This window comes from Pyrus communis, chromosome 10 (genome assembly GCF_041283825.1).
Source record: "Pyrus communis isolate YQ-2024b chromosome 10, ASM4128382v1, whole genome shotgun sequence".
Lineage (NCBI taxonomy): Eukaryota > Viridiplantae > Streptophyta > Magnoliopsida > Rosales > Rosaceae > Pyrus > Pyrus communis.
Window position 1 is genome coordinate 21,129,230 of NC_142574.1, and position 21,787 is coordinate 21,151,016.

A 21,787-nucleotide genomic window follows, 5' to 3' on the forward strand; every position below is an offset into this window, starting at 1 on the left:
CTTTCTTAATTTAAACTATTCAAAAGGTTAGGAATAAACAATGGAGTACATAAGAAAAAGAAAGTGTGAGGAAATCGCTTCATATTAGGTGATGCAGAGGATAATATAGGAAAAAGTGAACAAATTCTAGAACACAATAAGCCCTTAATTCTTGTTGATTCTCACAGATGAGAATAACCAATAAAAAAAAGGAAATCTATTCCTTGTTGATTCCTACGCAATACTCGAGTTAATAGAACGGAAGAGAATAAAATCTTACTTTTACTTTAACAATAAAAAATTTCCCTAACAAATCTAGGCTTAAAACTCTCTCAATAGTGAAAATTTCTATAGACTTACTGTCATCTCATATTTTTCGCACATTGTTTTATAATATTGGCAATAGAATTAACGTTAAACTGTGAGATGACAAATAATCTATAAAAAGTCCCAATATAATGAACCTACTGTCAAATACTAATGATGACTTCAAGAAATCCTAGTACATGGAATATTATTAAAGCCAAAATTACTTTATAATGCAATGCATGGACTTCTTCGTGCATAACTTTATCACAATAATTCATGTATGTAAGTTCTACTTTGTCTGCCTCATTAAGAACGGCAACAAAATAGGTTAATTCACCTCTATTTTTGTTTGAGCGTAATGTTTTGAATACCACATAGTTTTTTTTTTTTTTTTTTAACAAACGATAGTATATACACAAAGAAATGTGAGAGTAGACTAAATCTTACAATGGACTTGCCATAATAATGTAGGTCAACTTCGCCTTTGGTAAGAATCGAACGAAAGACTTCTCACTTACAAATGAAGAAGAATATCATCAGACCGTAGTACTAAATGGCTTGAATACCACATAGTTAAAAGTGAGGCAATTGATATACATATCTAACTCCTTGTTTAAACAATTATTCATCAGATATTTTTAATTGAGCGAATTTTGGTAATCCCTTGCTTCGAATGAGTGTCGATCGGAAAACACATTCTTGACCCTCGAATCTGGTTTTGTGGCCAATATTACGCTCCTACTATGGGAGTTGTTATTTACACCCTATCAAAATAAAAATAAAAATAAAAGTTTTTATCACAAATAGTCTCTAAAATTGACCTCACTCCTCACGTTAATTTCTGAAATTGAAAATCGATCAATGTTATCACTGAAGTTTGGTACTACAAATCAATATCGTCCCTACCGTCCCATTCCATTTATTTTTCTATTACTTTGATGACGTGTCAGACCTGGGAATCCATACAACCAATAGTGTGGTGCCACATGGACTAAACTTTCTAAAAAGAGAGAAATTTAAAATCATTAACAAAACTCCTTAAAAAAAAAAAAAAAAACACGACCAACCCAGCTCCTTCAAAAGTTCATAATACCGACAGAAAAGAAAACTTCTTCAAATCAAGAAGGGACTCTCATTTTCTGGGTTTTAAAAGCATAGATGAAAAAACTAACCCAGCCACCTCCCTCATCTTCAACTATCATCTCCATACCCTCTTCAAATTTAATTTCAGGTTCTTCTCCAAAGCACCAGAGTCAAGCAGCGAGGTTACGGGAAAGGTTCGGTGGGCTTGGGGTGTGGGAGATGACTCACAAACTCTCCCTCTCTTTCCTATGAATCCCTAATACGTGTTTTGATTTCATTTTTGGGATTTCCTTTTTCGCAAATTGATTTTGATTTTAATTTTCGGCAATCCGATTTGAGATGGAGGCGTTGGGTTCATTTATCTTACTGTTTTTTTTCAGTTTTGTTAATGAGTTTTTAAATCTTAAATCAATTTTTTTTTAAAACTGTTCCACGTGGCACCATACCATTGGTAGTATGGGTCTCATGTGTGACACGTCATCAAAGTAACTGAAAAATTAACAGAATGCGACATAGGGGACGACATTTATTTATGATATCAAATTTCAAGAAGGGTATATTATCGATTTCCCCCTGAACTTGTGACCATTGGTCAATTTCCCCCCTGAACTTTAATTTTGGCCAATTTTCCCCCTCAACTCTCATAATTAGTCAATTTCCCCCCCTGAACTTTAATTTGGCCAATTTCTCCCCTCAACTCTCAAAATTAGTCAATTTGCACCCTACTGTTAATTTTTTTTTTTTTAATTTTCCATCTATTCTTTTCTTAATTTTCAATCTTTCTAATAGCTTCCAACAAAGTACTAAAATTAACATAAACTCACCTACATAATATGGGGTAAAATGTACAAAAACATAATACAGTTAGTATGTGACATGGGTTGATTATAAGAAAAAGTTATGAATCGGGTTTAAAGCATGTAGAAGAAGAAATAATAACAAAAAGAAATAATAATCCTAAACTCATGGATCAAACCTATTTCAATAAAATGGGTTATTCTTAATAAGGAGTCGAAAATTATGAATAGACTAGCCATTTTTTTACTAAAGCTCGATTCTCCGCAATTTACTTGAACTTAGCTTTCACTTTTATAAAGAAAATTGTATTCACATACAAAAATTTACACATCAATCCTTTTTGTTATCAATTTTGTATAGTCAAAAATCAAATAAAATTACTCCATACTGATTTATTATGATTAATAATACTATCTATGATAAATTGTAAAATTCTAAATTTTAATCTATTTGTAATAGGATAAAGATATAGGAACATGATTAACATACATCTTATTTAGTTTCTTACACACACTTGTTTAATTATGATCAAATTAAAAATTTAACAGTAGGGTGCAAATTGACTAATTATAAGAGTTGAGGGGGGAAATTGGCTAAATTAAAGTTGAGGGGGGAAATTGACTAATCATGAGAGTTCAGGGGGGAAATTGGCCAAAATTAAAGTTGAGGGGGGAAATTGGCTAATGGTCACAAGTTGAGGGAGGAAATTGATAATATACCCTTTCAAGAATAACATTGATCGATTTTCAATTTTAAAAACTAAAATAAAAAATGAGGTCAGTTTCAAAAATGATTTATGGTAAAAACCCAAAAAAAAAAAAAAAAATCATGAGCGCTTGAATCAATTTCCTAAATTCTCTTTTCCGTTTAGGAAAAGCTCTTCTTTTTCATTAAAAAAAAAGGCCCAAATATGAAGAAGAATTAGATATCCCGAGTCCAATTTTAAGATTTGGTTACCATACGAATACCCCGACCTACAACCCGATCCGAATGAGGCGCAACAAAGATTTGCACCGAAACACCGCCTCCCGTAGCAGAACGACTCCGAAATTCTGGCGTTGAAGGCTGAAGAGAGCTCAGGCGAAGCACGAACAAGAACAAAAGCAAATTTCACGGATTTCATTACAATCATGGCTTCCGACGATCCCAAAGCCGTAGAAGCAGAGCCGCCGCCGTCGTCTTGGAAGGAGCGCATCGTCTTCCCCACTCTCCTAGCTGGGATTCTCGGCGGAGGAGCTGGGTTGTTCTCCAAGCATCGAAAAGTCATGGGTCTCCCGACCAGTTGCGCTACCTATGCTGCCAATTTTGCCATAGTTACCGCTTGTTACTGCGGTAAATTTCATTGCTTTGTTCTGAAATTTTGTTCTCTGGCTTCTGATTTATGTACCCATTTGGTTTTATTCGTTCGTGTTTGTTAAAATGTCTGAGAGGGAAATCTGGATGGAGAGGCAGTGGCGGAAATGTAATGGGTTTGTTTGGATTTGGCAGGGGCTCGTGAATATGTGGGAGTAACTCGAAAAACTGGACCTGATGATCTGGTGAACTCTGCAATTGCTGGGTTTGGTACTGGTGCCATTCTCGGGCGTCTTCAGGGTGAGATTCCTTCAATCTGTATCTTCTGTATGTTTGAGGAAGAATGACTTTGGTGTAATCAGATTGTGTACACTTTTATTGTTTGTGATCGAAGCAATGTGATGGGTAATAGCTGAAATTTCCAATGCCTTTCGACCTCTCGGCTCGTGGCTTGGACTTGTGCCATTCATTTGTAGTGGGTTGGGGGTCTACATGTCTAACCTGGGTTAATCTGGGAGCACGTAATATGTTTTGGCTATTAGGATTTACTTTGGCTTGGAAAGATTTCATGAGTTCGGTTTACTGATGCGAGCTCAATTGCAGAGCTATAAGTTATGTAGTCTGCTTAGAAGAACTGGAAATTTTCTGATTCGAATGAAGCTCGGATATTGCTTAACCAGGACTCTGGACTTATTTCCAGAAGTAGAGAATCCATCCACTGCCAGCTTTAAGCAGGACACCAATAATCGAGAGAGAGACATGTTCGTTTAAGGTCTTGAGTTATTGGGTGGGGCTTCGAGCAATTACAGTTTACTCACAGTAGTTTTAGGGCTGGTTTGGTATTGCTGTGCTTTGAAAAAAAGCTGATTCTGCTGTGCTGTGAGAATAAGCGGCTATGAAATAAAGTAGCAGAGTGTTTGGTAAACTTTTTTGTAAAAGTGCTTTTGAAAAAAAAAACAGTGTTATAGTGTTTGGTAAACTTTTATGCAAAACAGATGTGAAAAAAAGCCGATTTTTCAAAGCTAGGTTTTGTAGCTTCTTGTTTTTGGTTTTTTTTCACCCAAAACTGTGAAAAAAAGCTGAAGCTGAATGTTTACCAAACACAAAAACAGCTCCCAGCTTTTTTTTATACCAGCTTTTTTCAGAATCACCTCAGTACCAAACCAGGTCTTACTCTCGGATTTCCCCTCCCAAGCGTTGGGCATCCTTTAAATCTGAAAAGCCCAAATCTATTAAGGCTGGTTTGGTATTGTTGTGCTTTGAAAAAAAACTGATTCTGCTGTGCTGTGAGAATAAGCGGTTGTGAAATAAAGCAGCAGAGTGTTTGGTAAACTTTTTTGTAAAAGTGCTTTTGAAAAAAAAAACAGTATTATAATGTTTGGTAAACTTTTATGTAAAACAGATGTGAAAAAAATCGATTTTTCAAAGCTGAGTTTTGCAGCTTCTTGTTTTTGGCTTTTTTTACCCAAAACTGTGAAAAAAAAGCTGAAGCTGAATATTTACCAAACACAAAAACAGCTCCCAGCTTTTTTTGATACCAGCTTTTTTCATAATCACCTCAGTACCAAACCAGGTCTAAATCTCTCAAACCTCCTGAATCATCAGCACAAACGTCTCAACTCACAAGCTGCATTGCTAAACTTGTAGTTGCTAGCATATTTGTTAATTGTCTGCCTTATTGTTCATACTACTTTGAAATCATCCCTCTTGCCATATGTGGTTTAACTGTTTTGTTCATTGGTTTATAGGTGGTCAAATTGGTGCTGTCCGCTACTCAATCATCTTTACCGTCGTTGGGACAACTGTGGATTATGCTACAATTAGACTAAGACCTGTGTTAAAGAGCTACAAGGAATCTATGCTTGGGAGTAATGACGGTTCACAGAAGAATGACGGTTGGCTGAAAATGCCTGACTGGTCTCCTATCAAAGTACTTGATGAGGAAGCCCTTGCTGCAAAACAGGCTCGTGAACAAAAGGTGCATGCACAGAGGGTAGCACTTGGTAACCTAACCAAAGAAGAGTCCTAAAATTTTGTGGCATGTATCTTGAACTTTCATATATGTCAATAATAAGGTTTCGGGGCATGCTTCCTTGAGTTCTAGTTGCCTTTGTGTTTGCCATTGTATCTCCCGCTTTAGGGATGAATTTTCAATTTCTACTTGTATGTAGAAATAGAAATAGGAAAGGAGATTATGGACTTTCGGAATCAAACATTCACATTTCTTGGCCAAGTGTTTGCACTCTCTACCATGGATGCCGTCTATTCGTTACCCTAAAGTGATAGCAGTAATGTTTTTGCAACTCTTGGCTTCCAAGGCGAACAACTTACAATGAACAGATTCACCACTATTGTGGCGTTCCGGTCCACTAATGAATTGCCATGTGAAGGAAAACTTACACATTGTAAAAATGTTTTAAAAAACGCGCCTAGGCGGCTTTGGTGGCGGGGCTACCATGAAAACGTCTCTACCCAACAGGAGTAGGATTAAACTCGCCTAGATGGCTAGATGTGGTCGAGGCATGCTTGAGGCGTTCGACTGGGGCTCCATTTTTCAAGTTGCCGAAGTCTAAATTTTTTTTTAGTTGCAGAGCCAGCTGCACTTCGAAGAAGATGAAAAAGAGGGCGCCGTTTCGAGTGGTGTTTTTTTTTTTGGTTGACTTTTCATTTTGTTTATACTTCTTTTTCTTTTTAAACTAACCCACTTTTGCTGATATTTGTTGCTCGACCATATTCCTTTATGTTAGACTTTTTATTTTTAATATTATTTTATATATCTCAAAAACTGAAAATAAGATATTTCTATGAAATCATCTTATATATTCTTTTCTTAAAAAATGTGATTGACTTGTTTTTATTAATTTTTTTGTAACGTTATTATTCTTTACTTAAAAAAAAACATCATATTATTCTTGTTTTTCTCTTTTAAGACTATGTGGGTCTTGTGAGGCAGTCTCACACTTGAAGGCTTTCGCTTAGGGCAGGCTATCCATGAAACACCTCGTCTACACTTTTACCTTTTAAAACATTGCATTGTAATGCATTTTGGACTAGAATGATGAACCTCTTCCATGCAAGTTCTGTTGTCCAAGGCAATGTTTCTGCTCCTTTGTTTTCTCATCAAATAAAGGAAACTTTTGGCAAATACAGAACTTCAGTGAGATTTTACTTTTGCAGGTTTGCGTCTGGCCCCTCCCTACCACTAATGATCACTCGGCTCACCATTTTCTTCTGTTTAATCAGACCCCGAAACGGAACACCCACATACCACACCACATTACAAATTGCAACATTTTGGGTCTCCCGCTGAGGGGCCTCTTGGCCAAAAGCGAGAGAAACGCTATCCCTCTGTTTCTTTTTTTGCACCCCATCACCACAGGAAAAGGGACGCGGGGAGGTAAGAAAGGGGATCCTACCAAATTGTTCCAACCTAGGATAATAAGCTCATGAACTTAGCCTTACTTCACCATGAAGAAACAAAAGAAGACTTACATCTCCAAGTTTAACACAGACGTAGCTCGTTATAGCTTGGCATGAATGTATCCATAGATTGAAGCAATTTTGTTGATGTTATGTAAAGCAAAATGATATAAAGTGAATGGCTGATGTTGCTTTCGGCATTCATTAATGGAAGGAAAAAAAACCAAAAAAAAAAAAAAAAACAATTTTATCCAGGGATAAATAGTATTGTTGCTACCAATCATGTACAGAAAATGTCATTGCAAAACAGCCCATATCATTGCTAATCGTTTTACATCTCTTACCTAGCAGGGGTCTAAAAGCTCATATTGCTGCTCGAAACTCACAACAATTGTACAAATTTTGGCAACCGGAAACTCATTTGCGATAAACTACATTGTAAACAATCAGCATCAAGGGAGGTCCATCTCATGTCTTATAATTTTATGAAAGCAGAGAGACGAGAGAAACAAACTCCAGTGTTACCCGGCCCTTGGACCTTGTGTTGATGACAAAGTGTTCGGGGTATTTTCTTAGCAGCATAAGCAAGCCGTACCATGGTTTGCCTTTTGACTCTGGACCAGGCCATTCCTCAGAAGTGAGATACCTCCTCACTCGAGTGTGATGCCAGATGCTGCTATACTGCTCCACCAACTGAACAAAAATGATACAAAGTAAGGCAGAGAAAACCAAGGTTCCAACATCACAGAACTACAATAAACAAAACTGGAATACGCTACACATGTGCATAATCATGCAAAGCAAAACTAAATTATGCTGAGCACGAATAACTTGGGATGTGTTTCTATGTTGCCGATGACTACAGATAACTGTAGCATCCATCACAGATGAGACTAAATAGTGGATTAGACAATGCTCTATGAGCTTTTAAGTTGGAGCATATGGCTTTGAAGTTTGAACCCACATTTTTGTTTTTGATCTGAGCACAATAACAAAAATCAAGCAAAAGTGCAGTTGAAGATTGGACAATAACTAAGGATAGTGTCAAAGGTTATTACCAAATAATTTGCTCATTAGAATATGTCAATACTAACCTCATTATGAAGTTTCTCCATAGGCATCCATTCTCCTGGACCGCAAAGATCGGAGAGCACAGTCGCAACAGATGACACAACATCCTTTTCCTCCAAATGCAGAAGTTGCTGATTGTCAGTGTCTCGATCAACCCTGGACCTTCCATCTCCTTTCTTCTCTGCAGAAATCGAAGATAAAATTATGGGATGGATAGAACATAACAATAGTTTCAGTTTATAATATGTATTTGCATGGAGTTTCCTAATTAAACATCTTAAAAGGAATAAGAGAACAATTGTCAACGCATGCCAAAATTAGGGGGGAAAGAAATATCTTCAGTATCATCCTAAGCAGCAAACATCAACCCTATCACTAATGCCCACGTAATCCTATTCCTGGTGAAGTGCCAATAGCGCAACCTAGAAAGACAACACTAACACTGACATAAAAAAAGCCGCCAAAGAATGTACAGGTCACAGATGGAGATCGAGCTGAAGAAATGTCTTTGAATCTATGGCTTGGCTTGATTCCTCTGAAGAAATGGAATACACCAGTTCTTGATCATCAGAGAAATAAGTTGGCTGATTATCTAACATAAACCACATCCAACTATCCATTCCCCCGAAAACCAAAAATAATTAAGACAAAAACTACTCTGATGAGGAACCAATGAAACCAGTAGTGCCACAAAAGTTCAGATAATCTCAATAATACAGGATAGTATTCAGGATTAGTGCAGTTCCCAAAGAAAAACAATTTGAATGCTTTCAAAACAATCTCCTAAAGCTGTAAAACAAACAGAACAAATGCACCTCGTAATCCTTTTCTACAGAAAGGCGGATAGATCCATCGAAATTCAAGCTGAAATTCGAACTCAACACTGAACCTAAATATGTGATTCGAAACACTTGACAATGCCATGATTCATATAATTCAAAAAACACAAAATTTTCATATTCCAATTGCCATATCAACATCAATGTCCATCAATTTAATAATTTCTAGGTAAGAGAGAGAAGCTAGAACAGGGAAGAAAGCTAACCCAAAGCTCCAGCCTTGCCTGAACCAGAACCCGACCCGCCACCATACCCAAAACCCTCATACCCTTCTCTCCTCATCTTCTTCCCACTCCCACTGCCCCCACCAACATCCTCCTCGTCATCATACTCCTCCTCATACAAGTCCCTCCCCCTCCCCTTCTTCCCAATCGGCCCAGCACCCGAACCCGAATGATACCCGTAATGAGCCGGGCCCACGGGGCTCGGCACCACTGGCACCGAGGCGGGGTAATGCCTGGGACCCACAGGACCACCGAGAATGCTCCTCACCGGCAACAGAAAGTAAAACTCCTTATCTCCGATCTGAAGAAGATCCTGCGAGTCCAGCTTGACCGGCGGGTTCCCGGGTAGGTGGAGCACACCCTCCACGAGGCAGCCGTTCTTGCCGAGGACCTCGAGCGCGAATCGACGCCGCGTGAAGTCGTAGAAAATTCGCGCATGGTGGCGCGAAATGTTCATGCCGCCGCCGAGGCTGGAGAGGTCGACGTCCACCGTCGATTTCTTGGAGTTCCGGCCCAGGATTATGGAGTAGGTCTGCATGTAGTACTCGAAGTCTTCGCCCTGAAGCTTCGCGAACCCCGCCTCCACATCAGTGCTGCCCGCCGCCATTGAAATTTTTACAGATTGCGGATCCGAGAAGAAACTGATATAATTCCCCCAAATCCCAATTGGGTTCGGTCTATTACTCAATTGGAATGGGGTTTATGGGGCAAATTGTGGAATTTTATTAAGTTCAGGGGCCAAAATAGAAATAAAAATAAAGTATTCCCTATTCACTTCTTTCACCCCAAATGTCAATTTATCGTTATCCTCATAATTTGCCCTAAACGAACACCTTGGTCTCCGTCGCTCTTCTGCTTCCTCTCTGTCACAAAATTCACTGTAATTCTTTCTACCCATCTAATTCAATTTTTTGCTAAAAATCCTTGCTTTCTTTCAATTTTCTGTCAATTTTGATGCGAAATTTCTTTATTTCACATATTTGTCAGCTTTTTCTGTTCAATTACTTTGTAATCCGAAGTGAGAATTTGTACTTTTTTTTTTTTGGGTGGTGGGGGACTAAAGGGATCATTTATCAGATTTTGGTGCAGTAGATGCTCTTGGGATCTCATATGATCCATGGCTTGGCACAAATGTTTGATTTAGGTTTCGCTCTTGATTGTTGATAGAATTTGTAGTAAGTCTGCCAGATGATGTTGGGAAATTGCGCAAGGGCTTTGAGATCCAGGTTATAACCATTTACATGGACTGGAGCAGTGAAAAGGATTACTATGATCTATCCCTTCTGATGGCTCGAAGTTTACATTTTTACTGCCCATATGCATACATAAATTTATGTGTTTTCATCACCCGTCTCGTTCTGGCTTGACTGTTGAACATGGGAAAGATTGAAGTGTTTCGGACTTTCAATTAAATTTGTGCTTCAGTGGGAGTGAGGAAGTTACCGAAAAATTCTCGTTCTGCCTTGAACTTTTTGCATTTTCTACCTAATAGGTCATGGGATCGACTACTAGTTGTAGTAGATAAATCTCCTGAGTGTGGTGATGGGGGAGGGGAGGGCTACTGGATAAGGAAAAGTAAATACGTAGGATTTAAAGGAATTATGTTTTTTGAGCATTTACTGGTAGAAAATACCTGGACGAGCATGATTGAATCAGGTAGTTTGCTCTGAGGTCTAATTAGAAGATGCAGCATGATCTATGTTTTGTTTACGGTGGTTCATTTTCTTAAGTCACTATTGTTTGATTTGTTGCTTTCGTGTAACATCGTTTTTTCTTTTCCTTCTTTTGAGGCAGACTGTAGCAAAAATCAAATAGAAATGGCTTACGTTATATTTTTCTTTTGCTCTGAATTTTCATTTACGGTTAAAGTAGCTACAATTTCTCTTCAATGGATTGCTCATGTAAAGCATATGGTTTCACTGTTAATACATTACACTTACGAATCAACTCGCAGATGTGCATTGCCTTGTGTGCTTGGTCATGAATTTGTTGTTGTTTTCATGCATGAATTTGAAAGACATTATAATATCTCAAGTAAGCACATCACAGGGCTTGCCTTTGTTTCTTTTCACTTGTGTTATTTGTAACTTGCAGAGTGGGAACTATTTAATATAAATCAATGAAGCATATTGTGAAAATTCTGACATTGTTGGTGGCCATCTCTGCCTTGTGGATTGGTCTCTTACAGACGTCTATTATCCCACGTAGTCATACTTGGTTGGTGAGTTATTTCATCTGTTTATTTCGGTCGGTTTACGTTACTGTTTATACTCTTCATGTTATATTATGCTTACTGTACTCTGTTTTATCCTCTTCCCAGCTACCAATATATTTCATTGTGTCTCTAGGATGCTATGGCCTGCTAATGGTCGGAGTTGGTCTCATGCAATTTCCGACTTGTCCTCAAGAAGCAGTACTGTTGCAGCAGGTAGATTACATTTTCTATTTATTTTCTGCCCAGTTTACTTCGCTAAATGATACTTTGGTTAATCGCTCTCTCTTTCTCTCCGTGCTATTTATTTCACACCTCTCAACTTTTACATTTATATATGTTTGTCTTTAGAAAGAAAAAAAAAACTTTGAACTAAAACATGTTCTAAACTCGTATTTCTAACCAATGTTATATCCATTAGGACATAGCTGAGGCCAAGGATTTTTTAAAGCAGAAAGGGGTCGATGTGGGTGGCTGTGATTGATTCTGCACTCGGAGTACTCCCTCTTCTGTGTTTGGATACGAAGAAAAGACCAAATTTAGTATAGAATCCTTTGAACTCCGCTCGTTCTTGCAGATATATGGTGGATGACTTCATGACACACCTTATTGTTTCAGACTAAGGAAAATTAGAGTTTTTAACTTGCCAGGTTTTACTCGGTTAAAGCAATGAACAACGCCTTGGGAGTTTCTAACTTATAGCTTCAAAGAAAAAGCCATTGAATTGTGGGAAGTAGAGAGAACTTTTGGAAAGTGTACATCTCACCGTTGATCAATTCCTGTCTGTTTGTGTCTGGGATGAAATGTTTATTTTTGTTCTTTCAGTACAAATATAGAAGTTTTTTGTCGAGTGGGACAATGTTTGGAAGTTGACTTCTATTTTCCCTTCTTTTCCTCCTCGTTTATATTTGATGAGCGGAAATTAAACCCAGCAAGTCCAATTTTTCTTCGATATTTCAGACGACTCAATATTCGGAAAATCAAGGGTCAAATATTGAATTGACTTGTCAATTTAATGGATATAAAGCTGGAGAATTTCTACGGATTTCTAGTAAAAGCATTTCCAACAGATTTTGTGACTCGGGGGCTTCACGTTGCATGCGCTTGATGTTGGTACTAGTGATTTACAAGAAGAATAAAGGTCAAAGTAGTTTTTCTCTGTTCTTTTGCCATGCATTCATCACCAAATTCATCACATTGTATGAAGAATAAAGTTCAAAGTTGCTCTTCTTTGTCCTTTTTCTTTTCCTTTTAACCTTCTAGATGTCTACTAAACATTAGTCTAGTAGTACAATAAAATTCAGTTTGAATTTCTAATGAAATCATTTCTAACAAAAAAATCACTTAAGCAATTTAACCCTTATTAAAGAACAATGTTTGGCTACTGAAGAATGAGTAAGACCTTCTATTCAAAACTCTTCATGTTTGAATTACAAATGTTTGTTCTTATGATCAGAACCGTTCATATTATAAATCATTCTGCATAAAATGAATTAAAACTAAAGTCGTTCAGTCAATCTATTTTAGCAAATACATAGACGTTACGTAATGGTTTACCAATTTTGTTCATCTGTTTTTATACAGTTTGATGACTAAACGATCTTAATTTTAATTAATTTTTTGCAAAAATTATATTTATAGAATTATTTATAATATGAATGATTATGATCATAAACACGAAGTTCTATTCATTAACAACGAGTAGTTTTGAATTAAAATATAAGTCCTCGTCAGAATAATGTATCATATGATAAATTATTGTGTAATTCGACATCTTCACATGATCAGATGGGCCCAGGGTGGTGACCTCACAGATGAAACCCATCACTTCACTTTGACTGTAACTTCCTATGAAATATTACTTTTTTTATAATGTCAAAATCATTTTAAAATTACATAACGAAAAAGCGACCCAAATAAATGCTTGATTAGTACTAATTAAAATTCATAAACTTTTCTTGCAAGTTAGAATGCAGAGTCTCAGTATGAAATAAACGTCCCTTCTTTACTACCAAATAGTTACAAAATGTTTATATGTCACAAATAACTAATATTAATACAATGTAGACGCCCGTTTACCAAAAAAGAACGCTTGTATAGATATTTTTTTGTTAGTATGTGAATACTAATTCTTTATGTAACGTAGCATTGATATTATCGATAATATATCAACAACATGTTCGTATATTTCGTTTGTTACAATGCTAACATCAACACACAAGTCATCATGTATTCGTATATTTCATTTGTTCTATAACTGAATCAGAGTATATCAGTAATAAAAAAAAAAAATTAATGATCCAAAAATTAATAACGATAATAAAAAAAGAGACTTGATGATGTTCACATGAATATTCCAATTCCATAATATCACTTCACTTGTAATCTTCAAAAATTGGTCCACTCCATTTTTCACTCCCTTTACTATTTTCCTACTCACAATCACACATTCAACTCTCCTTCTCCTCGCTCAGAGACTGACTCAGACAAACCATTTTCTTTTGGCCCAATTTCCAGCTCACAGTATTAACCCCAAACTCCCCCCTTTAACTCGTCGGTGTCGTCCTTCTCCTTCTCGCTCTCTCTTTTCCTTTTCCTTCACAATCATGGCAGCAAACAATGCAGACCCATGTATAAAAATGCCACTTTAGCTCGCCGTAGATCCAAATTTTGAAGCTTTTCAATCGAATAAAGATAACCCATTTGATTAAATCGTCCAACTTTGTCGACCCTCCGTTGAAATGGGTGGTCTGAGGGAGTCGTGGTGCTTCTGCAAAGGAGTCAGCAAGTCTGAGAAGATGAAGGCCGCCATTTTCTCCGGCAAGGCTCCGGCCATGGCCATAATTTCCGGCGCCGCAAATGGGATCTCCGGTACGGGATTCCTGATCCACCGTAGTCTACTATTGACCACCCACGTCAACCTTCCGTCTGTGGCGGCCGCCGAGAGCTCCGAGATCCGGCTGCAAAACGGTGTCGCTGCAAGTCTCGTTCCCCAAAGGTGACTCAATACTAGCTTTGGTTAAATTTGTTTATTTCTTAATGAAGTTTTGATTTTCTTTGGTTATGTCGAAAATTAATTGAAAGTAAATACTGGGGTTAGTGTTTACTAGTGGTTTGTTGTTGGAATAGTGGAAAACATGAGACCTGTCTACATTCCTATTTTTCTCACGTACTCCTTTCAATTTCCGGCTATCAGATTGGATGATTTGAGTACTATCAATGGACAAAAATTAATAAGGGTTTGTGGAAAGTAAAAAGTGGCGTGTGAATAGGACTAGCCTTGAGTTTTTTGCTGAGTATTAGTGGGTCCCAAACGATAGAAATTGACATTTTTGAACAGTTTGATTGTATGATGTTTCGACCCATTTTGTTGCTATCAATGGAGAATTGATTAGTTTTGTATTGAATATTTGTTGTGTTGTGACATTTGTGTTTTCATTGGTGAGATTTGACTTGGTCAAAAGTTGTAATGTGAAAAGAGTTATGGGTGCTGCTAAGAAGTTAGAGTGTTTTGTATGCAACTTCTGGTGATTATGTTGTTGGATCTGATTGGGTCATGCTCAATCATTGTCTACAAGTAAACTACCGGTTAGGAGAAAGAGTATCAGCTGGTAACCAATTTTTCACTGACAAGATATATTCTAATTTAAGAGAGAGGGATTCAAACTTGAGTGCAACATGGTGGGTACGCTGCCCTAACCAACTGCCCAAATCCCACGTCCGTGGTACCTGGTAACCATTCAGATTAGTTAAATGTGGAAGTCTTTAATGTAGGGGATGGAGACTGGGGAGTTCAGGGGTAGTACCGATGTATGTTAAATGAACTAAAACTGGAGGTAATGGTGGATGGATGGCATGATAGAGCTAAAAAGGCAATAATTTTAGGCAATAAGAGATTCCAGTGACTGAAAAATGGAAGAAACTGCTTGTTCGTTTATTTTGGAGATGGAAATTGCTCCAGAATTGATCTGGCAAGTCCTCCCTGAGTCATGAAAATTTTGTTGTTTTACTTTTGAGTTGGGTTCCTAAGGCTTAATTGTGAGACACGTTTATAGTAAGGTAGCTATCTTGTGAGTTGCCTCCAATGGGAAATGATTACGAAATGGAAAGGTAATTGAAAATTGGAGTACGTAGGATCATGACCGTGATGATTCGGATTTTTATTTTTTTATTTTTTTTTATTTTTTATTTTATTTTATTGTAGTTGATATAGTTATTGAATACAAATTCCGTTGGATCTAATAGAAGTTCCGATCTCTAGTTTAGACTGATGGGGAAAGGACGATTTGGTGACATTGTTCTCATAAAGCACCAACGCATCATGTTGCCTTTACATTATCAGGCTTTTGAAGTAGCTTTTCTCACTCTTTCATTGGATTGCAGATTTTTCATCACCAGCTCCATTTTAGATCTCACAATAGTAGGTCTGGATGCGGTGGATGGAGATTCAAATGCCCAAGGCCACCTCCACCACTTGAAGACCTGCTCTAAACCAAGCCTGGATCTCGGCAGTGTAGTTTACCTTCTAGGCTACATGGAGAAGAAGGATTTGACAGTTGGCGAAGGTAAGGTAGTGATTGCCACAGACAATCTCATAAAATTGTCAACTGATGGAGTAACATTGAGCCCGGGTTCAGCTGGATTTGACGCACAAGGGAATCTTGCATTTATGATATGTGATCCGATGAAACTAGCAACATCTCCAAACACCAAATCCTCATCAACTTCCTCATCATCCTCCTCGTCATGGAAGAAGGATCACCCGATGCAATTTGGTATCCCCATTCCAATCATTTGTGATTGGTTAAATCAGCATTGGGAGGGCAGTCTCGATGATCTTAACAAGCCTAAGCTACCACTCATTCGGTTAAGGTCTTCTGCCCAGAAAAGCGAACACTCTTGTGCTTCCTTCACACAGCGGCAAGTTTTTAAGTCAACTGAAGGTGATAATGATGGAACAACTTCTTCATCAAATACAATCTCAAAACCTAGGGACCAGCATGGATCAAGCTGCTCTGCTGCCGCAAACACTGTTGAAGAAGAGGCCCTAACAGGTGACCCTCATGCTGCACATTTACAAGGTATTCCTACTCCGGAAATTTATGAATCACCGAAGTTAACAGCTATCCCTCTTCAGAGAAGAGAAGGCTCCCCAGTTCAGCTTTTGGACATTAATTTTCCTCCAAGGGTTGCAAAACCAGCAGTTCTACCACAGTCAACCAAAAAGTTACTCCCGAATTCTGGTGAGAATTTTGTCAGGGAGCCTCCTGAGCATATCCCAGTAAGAGAAGGAAACAGAGTTGAGGATAGAGGACCAGCCAGTCCTGATGCAAATGCTGAAATTGCCTCGACGGGTTCTTTTAATGGGGCCCAAAGTGAGGTTGAGTCTAGTTCATTACCAGTGGATGCTGCAGATAGGCAGAATGGGTATAGTAGTGAGGGAGAGACTATGTACTCTGCTGAAACTGCTGAGAGTCGAAATTATACTACTCCTGCAGATGGAAAGTTTCAACAAGTGGGAAGGAGCCAGAGTTGTGTGAACTATAATAGATGGGGAGCCACCCAAAGTAACCCAGTGCAGCGCAGGACGTTGCTAGAAAAGCAGAGGAGCTTTATCCATGGAAGGAAGATGCATTCGCAAGCAGCAACTTCTCAAAGGAGCAATGACTACTACAGCCCAACTGTCTCCTCAATCATGAAGAAGCGGAACTCAGAGCAGCCTGTCAGACCCCGGCAAATTGCTGTTCATTCCTCCCCAAAATGGAACTTCTGAGTTGATTCATATCAAATGTGACACCGGAAAATGATTAGCATGAAGAACGTAGTGTTTTGAGTTAAAACGCCCATTTAATTTCCACTATGGTATAGTGTAACAAATTTGTTGTGAATGTGCAGAGAGACAGATATCAGGTGAATAAGAAAATTCAGCAAAGTTGTAATTTTGCTCCTAGTGAGTCTTGTGTTACTGGTTCCATATCATCTATAAAGTTATTCTTTGAGGGTAATAAACTCCCAGTGGCAGGTAGATAGATGTTTAGTTCTGGGAAATTTTACTAGGTTAAACTGTCTCCATGTTTAATTCATCGTGAATTTAATGGCACGTTTTGCTGATAACTGCCTGGTTAGAGAATGGACAGCGTTCGAGTTGCATATAACAAAAGGATAATTATCGAACTTGGTCGAGTTCTGCCATTTTCGGCCATGGGATTGACGGTGAGACTCAGATCACAAACTCGGAAAGGGAATTAACAAAGATGATCATTATTGCGAATGAGCCTGGACAATGGCATGCATAACTCAGAAAGAAACTGCGTAACGTTAACGATTTTATTCAGTACATGGGCTTTGATCAGAAATTAGAACTCCCAAAGCTATAAGCAATATTGCTAAAGAACAGCTGGGGGAAAAAATTCAACCAATTTATTTAGAAAACTAAATGCCGATGATAATTGTTGCCGCGCTAGGACAATGCTCCAAGGAAAAACTACAAAAAATCTCTTGTTGAGACCGCATCGTATCAATAGGATTCCAGTGCAGGCTTCGCTATACTCATCTGAGGTAGCGGCAGAGAGCCGGATACAGTTGAGGAGAACCAGCCAAGCTTCTCTACGAGTTTGTCAATCAGGTCACCTGCTAAGTAAGAAACACCTCCCACCGCAATCGCGATGGTAAAATAGTAGAGTAAAGTTTTGATGTACTTTGGTGGCCTCTGGATGTAAGCCTTTCCAATTGCGAGAACTATGATGCATAGAAAAGAAGCTACTGCAACTGCTGCAACCTTTAGGTCCCTGTTGTTGCTCTGGCGGAATGAGAAGCCATAAACCACAGGAGGTATTAACCCAAAAACGATGAATGATAATACAGCAACACAGGCATGAAGAGGAAAATTCTCTCTTTTCCCTAGTACTTTTTGGTATCTCTCCACTTGCTCATCTGTCTGACCGGAGGGGACTTTTGAATGATCATCTTTCAGTTCCCACAGCTGTAATATTTGTTGCGGATCAGAAAACATCAAGAAACAAAATACAGTGCAAATGAGGGGAAGAGTGAGTGAATTTTTAAACGGAAGCTCAGAGTCTTTTACTCACATTATGACCAACGATGAAAAGTCCGCCAAGTAAGTTTGCCAATGCCAAAGCTAGAATGTTCACTGCAAAACGAAGATAGTTACAAACCTAAACATGATGATGATCAAGGGCGCAAGTGAAAAATTAAATCTGTTAGTTTCAACTACAGGAATGAAAATGTAATAAGATACAAAAACTAGATCCAATTAGCTCGTATATAAAGACTCTCAGGCAGTTCAAAATTAAATCAACTAAAATAGAAGCAACTTACGTGTTGCAGTATCAGCACTGGCGGCAGATGTCACGATGCCTAAGCTTGTAATTGCTTCAGTTAAACCACCGTATACAATGCTTTTGATGATTTCTAACGTTTTGGTATCACCTGTTTCCCCTGTTTCAGGTATCAATGGTGGTTCTGGACTAATAACGACCATCGTACTCTCAGGAAGCTCAGATGTAGTTGGCCCTGCATCAACACATGTAAATTTGCATTAGAAGGTTTTGCATTGCTATAGCACTCGATACTTCCACTTTCTAAAAGTGATTTCATGTTAATAATTTCTCATGTATGACACTGTCTTGTACATACCTGCATCATTTGCTTGAATTTGTGTGGGGTCTCGCGGAATGGCTACAACATCTATATCAGATGGTGGGGGCTTGGTGGTCACAAGTACACCAACTCCAATTGGCAGAACAGGAACTGAAGGTTTTTTATTATGTACTGTTCCATTCCACTCATGTGAAGTAACCGATTCGTCAACTTCGACACTGCTCTCAAAATTATTTTTGGAGGGTTTAGTTGTTGCAGCAACTCCAACACTAGCTTCAACAGACTCACCGGTTAGTGGAGGTTTATCCATCGAGGCAGCATCACTAACTCCATTTGGCTGAGCAGGCATTGTGGGACTTTTATCATATTGCGTTTCATTCAAGCTGTATGATGGAACTGGAACTTCGACTCCAACACTGATCTGAATATTATCTTTTGAGGGTTCAACTATTGCAGGTACAGTAGCTCCAACAGGATCTTTAGGCGCTGGACCTTTACTTAATGGTGCAGTTTGTATATTTTGATCTTGTGGTGTTCCAGCCGAGTCATGTGATGGAATTGGAACCAACTCTCCAACTTCAACGTTGTTTCCAGTATTGGTTTCTGCATCAGCAAATCAAGTAACAGGTTAGGCTATTGATAATGAGAAACTTGAAATCTGCTGATTCATATTTTAATGACAGCTCAAAAGGTTTATCGTGTAAAAATGTGGGAGAAAAAAGCATCTCTTTTTTGTGTATGCAAAGTACGCCCAAATTTATCAAAACACCAGTAGGAGAAGTTTACCTCGTTCTGTATGATCGTCCTCATCTTTAGGTACCAATTTGGGAAAGAACCAGCTGCCTGTTACATTGAAAGAATGGTTAAACTATCAGCCAAGGTTTCAAAACAGAAAATGTCACACCACAAAATGCCTAATTGGCAAACAAAAACATCACAAGAGGAAAGATTCAGGTTCTGGAATTTTAATAGCAATACCATGATCTAGATATATTAAAATTTTTATATTCCTTCACATCAAAAGATATTCTTCTTTCATTTACTGGCAATAGTTAGGCAATTGAATTCCTTGCCCTAAATTCTGTCAAATCTGTTCTAGCATCAAATGCAATAAAAAGAAAAGTTGTTAATACAGTAAGGATGCAAAAGTACCTGCAGGAATGAGGAAACTGAAGCACGAAGTGCATCGAATTGGATCAACTGGCGGAGGAGGTGGTGCAGCTGGAAGTAGTGTATTTTCCGGCTCTCTACCACGAATGATAACCTTTGTGATGCAAGAATTGCAATTAGGACAATAGAAATCATGCGCGGCCGGCTTCTGATATACCCTTTCTAGATACAATTCAGACGCTTCTTGTTCACTGATTTCTCTTAGCTTAACTCTCCTATTTTCGTTCGTCCCACTGTTGATAGAAGCAAAACCATTTAACTCTTCACCCTTCTGCCCAACTGACTTCTTGGAGGATAAAGTACCAAAACCATTGAACTCTTCCTCAATCTTTATATCACCACCATCTTCGCGATTAGTAACACCAACAGCACTCTTATCAAAGGTTAGCTTGACATCCAGTATTTCATCTCCAGGGTTTTTCCTGAAAGAAAAATCGACATGTCCGCCGTTGAAACCAGAGATCTCATATGGGGATTCAGTACCTGAAACAAAGCAGAGAATTGAAACATATCATCACAAAACCATTGAGCTTGGCCAAACACAATAATGCAGATATACATACCCTATTTGGCATGAATTTCCATGTCCACCAACAGCTAGATTAAAGTCCCAGTTGAAAATTACTCTTAGTAAATTAATTAGTCAATTACGTTGAACCCATCTGATTCTTCCCAGCTAATGAAACATTAAAAAAGGGGTGTAAAACAAACAAAACAACAAGTAATTACTACTGAAACTGCAATAAAAAAACCTCCAAAAACCAGAACTTTAATCATGATACATAATTAAATGTAGTTCTTGATGCACAAACTAATGAAGTAACAAAAAACCCGATCTGGGTTCAATTCAAAAGCTGATAAAAATCAAACAAAGATCTGAAATCACAAAACCCAATAGCAAAAAGAAAAAACTTTAATACCAAGAAGTGTTCTACTTTCTTTACCTCCATTTTTAAGAGAGATGGAAGTTCCATTTCTTGGGGTTTCCTTAACTTCCTCAGCCTCGTCAGCTTCAGTAGAAACTAATGAACCCTCAGAGGAAGAAAAGATAAAGTCACCGTTGGAGACAGTGGTGGTGAGATTTGCTGTGTTGCTGTGCTGGCGAGGCAGCCTTCTTCTCAGAGCCATGCCTTCAGCTGCTGCTTCCTCTGTCTCCTCCTCCGACTTGTTCATTGCCTCCATTTTTGCAACCAATTGCCTTGCTCTAAAGGAAGCTCTGGGGCTGAGTGTGATCAGTATTATATATTACCACCGGAAAAGTGTGAAGTTATGTCATTGTAGGTTAGGCATGCTGTAATGTGCTAGAATTCAGAGATTTTGATTTGGGTTTCTAGATGAAGTCAGTATGTGGTTGGGTGATGCTAATTAATTAATAAAAAAAAATTTGAAAAAAAGTTTGAGTCTTTATTTGACAATGATATGATTACGGCCTGATTTGGTACTGAGGTGATTCTGAAAAAAGTTGGTATCAAAAAAAGCTGGGAGCTGTTTTTGTGTTTGGTAAACATTCAGCTTCAGCTTTTTTTTCACAGTTTTTGGTGAAAAAAAAACCAAAAACAAGAAGCTGCAAAACCCAACTTTGAAAAACTAGCTTTTTTTCACATTTGTTTTACATAAAAGTTTACCAAACACTATAATACTGCTTTTTTTTTTTTAAAAGCACTTTTACAAAAAAGTTTACCAAACACTCTGCTACTTTATTTCACAGCTGCTTATTCTCACAGCACAGCAGAATCAGTTTTTTTTCAAAGCACAGCAATACCAAACCA

The 21,787-nt window shown here is 38.1% G+C and overlaps 5 protein-coding genes across 6 annotated transcripts; 3 read left to right on the forward strand and 2 right to left on the reverse strand.

Moving 5' to 3' along the window:
• Window positions 1-2,912: 2,912 nt before the first annotated feature.
• On the forward strand, window positions 2,913-5,695 carry LOC137729667 (uncharacterized). The gene is made up of 3 exons (XM_068468670.2): window positions 2,913-3,501; window positions 3,658-3,762; window positions 5,211-5,695. Exons 1-3 carry the CDS (start codon window positions 3,300-3,302, stop codon window positions 5,489-5,491), a joined length of 588 nt encoding a protein of 195 aa, XP_068324771.2. The 5' UTR covers window positions 2,913-3,299; the 3' UTR covers window positions 5,492-5,695.
• Window positions 5,696-7,127: 1,432 nt separating this feature from the next.
• On the reverse strand, window positions 7,128-9,820 carry LOC137729825 (FHA domain-containing protein FHA2). The gene is made up of 3 exons (XM_068468867.2): window positions 8,999-9,820; window positions 7,977-8,134; window positions 7,128-7,575 (listed from the first exon to the last, which is right to left on the reverse strand). The coding sequence occupies exons 1-3, from the start codon at window positions 9,621-9,623 to the stop codon at window positions 7,366-7,368; spliced, it is 993 nt and encodes a 330-aa protein (XP_068324968.2). The 5' UTR covers window positions 9,624-9,820; the 3' UTR covers window positions 7,128-7,365.
• A 1,290-nt stretch (window positions 9,821-11,110) lies between these two features.
• On the forward strand, window positions 11,111-12,078 carry LOC137729826 (dolichol-phosphate mannose synthase subunit 3). The gene is made up of 3 exons (XM_088678572.1): window positions 11,111-11,237; window positions 11,337-11,444; window positions 11,650-12,078. Exons 1-3 carry the CDS (start codon window positions 11,136-11,138, stop codon window positions 11,710-11,712), a joined length of 273 nt encoding a protein of 90 aa, XP_088534698.1. The 5' UTR covers window positions 11,111-11,135; the 3' UTR covers window positions 11,713-12,078.
• Window positions 12,079-13,578: 1,500 nt separating this feature from the next.
• On the forward strand, window positions 13,579-17,237 carry LOC137730184 (uncharacterized). Its single transcript, XM_068469243.2, has 2 exons — window positions 13,579-14,226; window positions 15,612-17,237. The coding sequence occupies exons 1-2, from the start codon at window positions 13,970-13,972 to the stop codon at window positions 16,999-17,001; spliced, it is 1,647 nt and encodes a 548-aa protein (XP_068325344.2). The 5' UTR covers window positions 13,579-13,969; the 3' UTR covers window positions 17,002-17,237.
• A 300-nt stretch (window positions 17,238-17,537) lies between these two features.
• LOC137729503 (membrane protein of ER body-like protein) lies at window positions 17,538-21,450 on the reverse strand. 2 transcript variants are annotated; one of them, XM_068468466.2, is made up of 7 exons: window positions 20,963-21,450; window positions 20,001-20,501; window positions 19,635-19,691; window positions 18,885-19,451; window positions 18,567-18,761; window positions 18,317-18,378; window positions 17,538-18,210 (listed from the first exon to the last, which is right to left on the reverse strand). In XM_068468466.2, exons 1-7 carry the CDS (start codon window positions 21,198-21,200, stop codon window positions 17,746-17,748), a joined length of 2,085 nt encoding a protein of 694 aa, XP_068324567.2. In that variant the 5' UTR covers window positions 21,201-21,450; the 3' UTR covers window positions 17,538-17,745. The 2 variants fall into 2 exon arrangements, with proteins under 2 accessions (XP_068324567.2, XP_068324566.2); XM_068468465.2 differs by having other exon boundaries at window positions 20,954-21,348.
• Between the last annotated feature and the right edge of the window lie 337 nt (window positions 21,451-21,787).

Coding starts and splice junctions, on each gene's coding strand:
- LOC137729667 (XM_068468670.2), top strand. CDS start 3,300: ATGGCTTCCGACGATCCCAAAGCCGTAGAAGCAGAGCCGCCGCCGTCG. Junction 3,502..3,657: donor AGTTACCGCTTGTTACTGCG/GTAAATTTCATT, acceptor TGGATTTGGCAG/GGGCTCGTGAATATGTGGGA. Junction 3,763..5,210: donor CATTCTCGGGCGTCTTCAGG/GTGAGATTCCTT, acceptor ATTGGTTTATAG/GTGGTCAAATTGGTGCTGTC.
- LOC137729825 (XM_068468867.2), bottom strand. CDS start 9,623: ATGGCGGCGGGCAGCACTGATGTGGAGGCGGGGTTCGCGAAGCTTCAG. Junction 8,135..8,998: donor AGGCAAGGCTGGAGCTTTGG/GTTAGCTTTCTT, acceptor CGATTTCTGCAG/AGAAGAAAGGAGATGGAAGG. Junction 7,576..7,976: donor TGGAGAAACTTCATAATGAG/GTTAGTATTGAC, acceptor ATTTTTGTTCAG/TTGGTGGAGCAGTATAGCAG.
- LOC137729826 (XM_088678572.1), top strand. CDS start 11,136: ATGAAGCATATTGTGAAAATTCTGACATTGTTGGTGGCCATCTCTGCC. Junction 11,238..11,336: donor CACGTAGTCATACTTGGTTG/GTGAGTTATTTC, acceptor TCCTCTTCCCAG/CTACCAATATATTTCATTGT. Junction 11,445..11,649: donor AAGCAGTACTGTTGCAGCAG/GTAGATTACATT, acceptor TATATCCATTAG/GACATAGCTGAGGCCAAGGA.
- LOC137730184 (XM_068469243.2), top strand. CDS start 13,970: ATGGGTGGTCTGAGGGAGTCGTGGTGCTTCTGCAAAGGAGTCAGCAAG. Junction 14,227..15,611: donor GCAAGTCTCGTTCCCCAAAG/GTGACTCAATAC, acceptor ATTGGATTGCAG/ATTTTTCATCACCAGCTCCA.
- LOC137729503 (XM_068468465.2), bottom strand. CDS start 21,200: ATGGAGGCAATGAACAAGTCGGAGGAGGAGACAGAGGAAGCAGCAGCT. Junction 19,692..20,000: donor CAGTTTCCTCATTCCTGCAG/GTACTTTTGCAT, acceptor TCAATGTAACAG/GCAGCTGGTTCTTTCCCAAA. Junction 18,379..18,566: donor CAGTGCTGATACTGCAACAC/GTAAGTTGCTTC, acceptor TTCGTTTTGCAG/TGAACATTCTAGCTTTGGCA.